At 50.9% G+C, this 6,632-nt stretch overlaps 1 protein-coding gene across 4 annotated transcripts; it reads left to right on the top strand.

Moving 5' to 3' along the window:
- The first annotated feature begins 349 nt into the window (after positions 1 to 349).
- LOC135393883 (lipid droplet-associated hydrolase-like) lies at positions 350 to 2,314 on the top strand. 4 transcript variants are annotated; one of them, XM_064624213.1, is made up of 6 exons: positions 350 to 517; positions 608 to 765; positions 825 to 965; positions 1,037 to 1,191; positions 1,548 to 1,736; positions 1,829 to 2,314. In XM_064624213.1, the coding sequence occupies exons 2-6, from the start codon at positions 624 to 626 to the stop codon at positions 2,063 to 2,065; spliced, it is 864 nt and encodes a 287-aa protein (XP_064480283.1). In that variant the 5' UTR covers positions 350 to 517; positions 608 to 623; the 3' UTR covers positions 2,066 to 2,314. The 4 variants fall into 4 exon arrangements, with proteins under 4 accessions (XP_064480283.1, XP_064480282.1, XP_064480281.1 ...); XM_064624212.1 differs by having other exon boundaries at positions 356 to 517; positions 668 to 765; positions 1,455 to 1,736; XM_064624211.1 differs by having other exon boundaries at positions 356 to 517; positions 617 to 765; positions 1,455 to 1,736.
- The last annotated feature ends 4,318 nt before the right edge of the window (positions 2,315 to 6,632 follow it).

Genomic DNA, 6,632 nt, shown 5'->3' with positions numbered 1-6,632 from the left:
GTGGGGGAGTGGGGAGGGAAATTCAATGTATAAACACGTTTTGGGGGGCGATCGCCCAACCGCCCCCCCCCCCCCCCTCCTTGGATCCGCCAATGGTGGGGAAGGGGGTTGTGCACTGGACCCCTCCGGCAGATTGAAAACTCTCCTCCTATGGTGTGGGGGATTTCGGCTTTCGGCGCACGGCTGCCTCTGGTGGGCAAAGTTAGTCCATAGACCAACCACTGTGTCGTCGCTCGTCATTGGTTGGTTGGTTTTAAGGAAAAAATAAATCGCTCGTCATTAATTGTTGTCTACCGGTGTAAAGTCAAGAAGATCGACTTCAAGAACGAAAACAAAACCACCCATTGCTTGCGCGCCTAGGTGGCGCTCACTGCGTTCACGCGTCCAAAGAGAAAAGGAGGAACGCCGGTCGCAGTCCATCCATTCATCGGTTTCATGTCTCGCGTGTTTTATCATTCTCATTATTGCCCTCTCATTTGTCATTTCTCCATGCTGACGGTCGTGCCGTACCGTAACGGTATGTACCAACCACAGTTCTGAGCTGTGTTAATTTCAGAGTTGGCATATTGCCGCCATGTAACCAAACAACTTCAACCTTTGATTGTAGTACCAGTAGTACCCAAATGACGGAGCCGGCTCTTGAAGAAACCGTCTCCGTTGCATACAGTTACCAAACTGTGAATCGCGTGCCAACAAAGCTTCTTATGGTTGGAACTTCCAGACTCGACACAGACTGCATATCTCCAATCCTTATCCTTATTCCAGGTAAGTCTTCTTAACTGAGGGACCGTACTGCAGCGTTTGTAATTTCTGTTGATTTCTAGGAAACCCGGGCATTATTGACTACTATGAAGAATTTCTCAAGGAAATTTACCAGGCATTTGGCGGGGCTGTCCATGTGTGCGGAATATCACACGCAGGCCACAATGAACTGCCCTGTACATTATCTTTTCCCGATTTTTCAGGTATTAATATCATGCCCATGCCATTTGACTTCGTATCACACGATATGCGCTGGTCTCCTTTCGTTCTACAGCAAATCCAGAGCTCTATGGGCTAGACGGCCAGATACAGCACAAGCTCAGCTTCCTCGACGAAAACATACCTGTGACCCGACCCATACTTTTAGCTGGACATTCCATAGGAGCATATATGATACTTCAGATTATGGAGAAAAGACCACAAATGCGTGTGAGTATATATAAAGGCGAGGAATGGGCTTGCTTTACATTTTTGTATCTAGAGTACAAGATCTGGTAGTATATCTAGACCCTCGCGTTCTGGGGGGAGGGGGGGACATAGGCACAGTCACGGGGGGGGGGGGCGTTCCCCCCCCCCCCCCCTGTCTTCCAGAAACATAGGGTTTCTGAGCCAAGACGATGTAGTTGTGGGCGCAGTTGACATTGTTGACACCAGTTGACACACTGGCACAATGTGAAGAGTTCTTTCTGCAGATTGTACATTCATTTCTGCTGTTCCCTGTGTTCGAGCGACTTTCCAAGACACCGAATGCCCAGTCATTGTTTGGTCGTCCCACACTGTTGAAGGTTGGACTATGGATGGCAGCGCACTTGCTCATGGTGATTCCGGCACTGCTGAAAGCCCTCTTTGTAAAGTATTATTTTTGTGACCTCCCAAACAAACACAGAACTTGTGCTGAACAGGCGACATTAGTTTTTCTTGCTCCTGCTGTCTTCAACTTGGTCTTCTTCATGGCTTTTCAAGAGATAGATCAGGTGAGCATTGCAATGTAAGCACTTGCATACATAAGCTGACTTGGCTTTCTATCACTTCCTGTACCTCATTATTAAAATTTGCAATGTTACAGGTACAGGAACGCAATAATGAAGCGATACGGACATACCTGCCGCGTTTGACTTTCTACTACGGGTCCAGCGACATGTGGTGCCCCAAACAATTTTACGTGGACATGAAGGAAGCATTTCCCAGTGCCGACCTGCATATGTGTACACATAATCTCAAGCACGCTTTTGTGCTAGGAGAGACTAGGGTGTTGTCAGCGTTTGTAGCCAGCAAAATGAAAGATGTGTTACGCTTACCATAATGTTGTCATATATTTCGAAGCTCATTTTTAATAGCATATTTTTATGCGCTCTAGTACAGTTTTTGTTCAAGATATTGTTTTTTAATTTGAAATTACAATTCGTTCAATACTCGCATTTTGCTTGCAGAAAGCTCCAATTCAAGGAGCTTCATACATATAATCACAAAGTGCAACGAAAAATATGACAAAAGTCAAGAGGCGGTTGCATGAAATGGTCCTGCTGCTTGCCAAAAAAGTAGTATAGAATTGTGCATTGCGATGGCTGCGTATGGGGGGGGGGGGGGGGGATCTGGATAAATCGCTGACTCTCTCCCAGTAATTATCCACTGTGCCTGCAGTGCCCCTCACCTCCGTTCCCTGGAATGTTAAAGCTTCTCCTAATACCCTCAGTACACTTGCCAAATTCAGGCAGCGAAAAAAATATCAACTTCTGAAGCGTGGCATTTTTTTATTTTAAAAATTCTGTGGGCGTCATTGTGGTTATGTCGACAAATGATAACTCCTTTACAACGAAACTCGGGGGACAGCAAAAAAAATTTACAGTAAAGGTATTTTCGTTAAAAAGGATGTCCATTATTGGACCTATAGGGCTCCAGCGGGACCGCAAAAACATTTGCTGTAGTGGTATTTTCGTTAAAAAAGTGTTCGCTATAAAGGAGTTTGACTGTATAACTGGTCCCTGCTTATAAACAAAACTAAGGTAAATTGGTGGTCTTAACATATCCTGCAACTTTGTCCTAAGCCATAGCAAGAAAGTAAAGTGCAAACCCGTTAATTCAAACTCAGAGTTGGAGCATTTGCTTGAGTAAAGTGAGTCGATCTCAACGAGGGCTTGATGCGCTGGTAACGCGCACTAGCTGCCGTGGAGACGCGCGTTACCATACGCGGGCATGTCATGGCTCACTAGGCCTTGCCGCACGTTAGCGGTTACGCGATGCCGGAAATATAAGCAGCGCATTCACATTCCAAATATTAAAAAATGACAGGCAAGCATAAAAAAAGCCTCGAGGCAGCAAATAATCTAAGTAATGGAGTAGACTTCCATATAAGGTACAGATCCCGACAAAAGTTTACGGAACACCAGAGCGACGTACTTCTTGATCTCAGCGACACCCTAGCGGCGAACGGGAGTGGACACACTTACGGAGAGGTGCGTCGCGTACCCGGTCACCTGTTTGTAAGTCTCTCTGCTCCTGATTGCAGCAACCGTGCCGTCCAGTGTTCCGTAAACTTTTGTCGGGATCTGTACGTGGTGTCAGCGCCTATGGCGACCAGGGGCGGATCCAGACCAGGGGTGGATACAGACCTTGGGGGGGGGGTGTTGGGCTCCTCAAGGGAGTGTCTTTACATGCTTTTGACGAAATATTGCGCAGTCTCACAAAATTTTCGGGGGTCTGCTGCAGATTTTTTTTTTTTTGGGGGGGGGGCGGTGTTAGGGGGGAGTCAGGATAAATCGCTGGTAGGACTGCCTGTGGCATTTCGTACCACCTGTGGATTTTTGTTCTTTCTTTGGGGCAAATAACCTCTTATATGTGCTTGCTTCGCTTCTTCAGCCGGGACTCTATCAACATTGTTTGTGATGTTGAACCCAACCACCATTGAAAGCACTCCTTTTCGTTGGCTGCGTATCAACAGTAAGGGTCTTGATCCCCTTAAAAAGGGTGTAGGGAAAATCGTCTCCGAAAAAAAAATGTCCCCGCAAGAAAAGTATCAAGAAAAGTAGTCAAACGGCTCTATAGCGTAGCGTTGCGTGTGTCCAGCTGTGGCGAGCCCCCCCCTCCAACCGCATGGTGAACTGTCACAAACAAGCCTAAGCTAACCTAACCTCTGAAAACTAACCTAGGACTCTGTTCTAACTTATAGACAAGTTAGTTGCAAGGTTAGTGGCAAGTTGCAAGGAGAGGCGTGGGCCTGACTTTCGCCCCTGGCACTCTTGGGTGGCTTTTTCCCACTCCAGGAGAAGGCTGAAGTCGGCCCAGGACGCATACTAAGCCCCCTGTCCCCCACTCATTCCTGCTGTCCTCTCTCCATCTGTCCACGTCTATACGCCGCTCATAGCCACAGTTGCTTCGCGGCGCTAACACGGATTTTTAAAAAAAATCCGGGAGAAGGCGCTTCGTTCCCAGGATGGTCTCCTTGTCTGTTGCGCTGGCTGCATGAGTACGAGTGTGGAGGCAATTTGTTTCGATGATGTGGTGGTATAGTGGTGGTGGTGGTGGTGATAGTGAAAGGACTCGCCGTTGTCGGCCTCACAGAGGTGGGCAACGTCACGACTGACGCTCTGGGGGAATGTGCGTCCTGGGCCGACTTCTAAGGGAACTGTGCCGACATATGTCTGAAAACGTCCGAGGAAAACACAGGAAAAACCCCAGACAGCAGAGTCGGCACCGGGATTCGAACCCGGGTACCTCCCAGTCTCGACATGACATGACATGGCATGGTGGTATAGGTTGTGGTGGTGATAGGGCTTGCCGTTGTCGGCCTCACAGAGGTGGGCAACGTCACGACTGGCGCTCTGGGGGAATGTGCGTCCTGGGCCGACTTCTAAGGGAACTGTGCCGACATATGTCTGAAAACGTCCGAGGAAAACACAGGAAAAACCCCAGACAGCAGAGTCGGCACCGGGATTCGAACCCGGGTACCTCCCAGTCTCGACATGACATGACATGGCATGGTGGTATAGGTTGTGGTGGTGGTGGTGATAGGGCTTGCCGTTGTCGGCCTCACAGAGGTGGGCAACGTCACGACTGGCGCTCTGGGGGAATGTGCGTCCTGGGCCGACTTCTAAGGGAACTGTGCCGACATATGTCTGAAAACGTCCGAGGAAAACACAGGAAAAACCCCAGACAGCAGAGTCGGCACCGGGATTCGAACCCGGGTACCTCCCAGTCTCGACATGACATGACATGGCATGGTGGTATAGGTTGTGGTGGTGGTGGTGATAGGGCTTGCCGTTGTCGGCCTCACAGAGGTGGGCAACGTCACGACTGGCGCTCTGGGGGAATGTGCGTCCTGGGCCGACTTAAGGGAACTGTGCCGACATATGTCTGAAAACGTCCGAGGAAAACACAGGAAAAACCCCAGACAGCAGAGTCGGCACCGGGATTCGAACCCGGGTACCTCCCAGTCTCGACATGACATGACATGGCATGGTGGTATAGGTTGTGGTGGTGGTGGTGATAGGGCTTGCCGTTGTCGGCCTCACAGAGGTGGGCAACGTCACGACTGGCGCTCTGGGGGAATGTGCGTCCTGGGCCGACTTCTAAGGGAACTGTGCCGACATATGTCTGAAAACGTCCGAGGAAAACACAGGAAAAACCCCAGACAGCAGAGTCGGCACCGGGATTCGAACCCGGGTACCTCCCAGTCTCGACATGACATGACATGGCATGGTGGTATAGGTTGTGGTGGTGGTGGTGATAGGGCTTGCCGTTGTCGGCCTCACAGAGGTGGGCAACGTCACGACTGGCGCTCTGGGGGAATGTGCGTCCTGGGCCGACTTCTAAGGGAACTGTGCCGACATATGTCTGAAAACGTCCGAGGAAAACACAGGAAAAACCCCAGACAGCAGAGTCGGCACCGGGATTCGAACCCGGGTACCTCCCAGTCTCGACATGACATGACATGGCATGGTGGTATAGGTTGTGGTGGTGGTGGTGATAGGGCTTGCCGTTGTCGGCCTCACAGAGGTGGGCAACGTCACGACTGGCGCTCTGGGGGAATGTGCGTCCTGGGCCGACTTCTAAGGGAACTGTGCCGACATATGTCTGAAAACGTCCGAGGAAAACACAGGAAAAACCCCAGACAGCAGAGTCGGCACCGGGATTCGAACCCGGGTACCTCCCAGTCTCGACATGACATGACATGGCATGGTGGTATAGGTTGTGGTGGTGGTGGTGATAGGGCTTGCCGTTGTCGGCCTCACAGAGGTGGGCAACGTCACGACTGGCGCTCTGGGGGAATGTGCGTCCTGGGCCGACTTCTAAGGGAACTGTGCCGACATATGTCTGAAAACGTCCGAGGAAAACACAGGAAAAACCCCAGACAGCAGAGTCGGCACCGGGATTCGAACCCGGGTACCTCCCAGTCTCGACATGACATGACATGGCATGGTGGTATAGGTTGTGGTGGTGGTGGTGATAGGGCTTGCCGTTGTCGGCCTCACAGAGGTGGGCAACGTCACGACTGGCGCTCTGGGGGAATGTGCGTCCTGGGCCGACTTCTAAGGGAACTGTGCCGACATATGTCTGAAAACGTCCGAGGAAAACCCAGGAAAAACTCCAGACTGCAGAGCCGGTACCCGGTTTCGAACCCGGGTACCTCCCAGTCTCGACATGACATGACACGGCATGGTGGTATAGGTGGTGGTGGTGGTGGTGATAGGGCTTGCCGTTGTCGGCCTCACGTATGTGGGCAACGTCACGACTCACGCCAGGGCATGGTGGTATAAAGTGCTGAGCGATATAGAAGAATCTGACCAATGGTTGCACCCATGCTTGCGCGCCTATAGGTGGCGCTCACTGCGTTCACGCGCGCGTGTTCCAAAGGGAAAAGCTGCACTGTGCTT

The sequence above is a fragment of the Ornithodoros turicata genome, chromosome 5 (assembly GCF_037126465.1).
Source record: "Ornithodoros turicata isolate Travis chromosome 5, ASM3712646v1, whole genome shotgun sequence".
In the NCBI taxonomy this organism is placed as follows: Eukaryota; Metazoa; Arthropoda; class Arachnida; order Ixodida; family Argasidae; genus Ornithodoros; species Ornithodoros turicata.
Note: the sequence above shows the minus strand (reverse complement) of the source record. Positions and strands in the feature narration are given on the sequence as shown.

Excerpts from the sequence above, each read along its gene's own strand:
- LOC135393883 (XM_064624211.1), top strand. The coding sequence starts at position 624 with ATGACGGAGCCGGCTCTTGAAGAAACCGTCTCCGTTGCATACAGTTAC. Across the intron at positions 766-824 it reads AATCCTTATCCTTATTCCAG|GAAACCCGGGCATTATTGAC; the intron begins GTAAGTCTTCTT and ends GTTGATTTCTAG. Across the intron at positions 966-1,036 it reads ATCTTTTCCCGATTTTTCAG|CAAATCCAGAGCTCTATGGG; the intron begins GTATTAATATCA and ends TTCGTTCTACAG.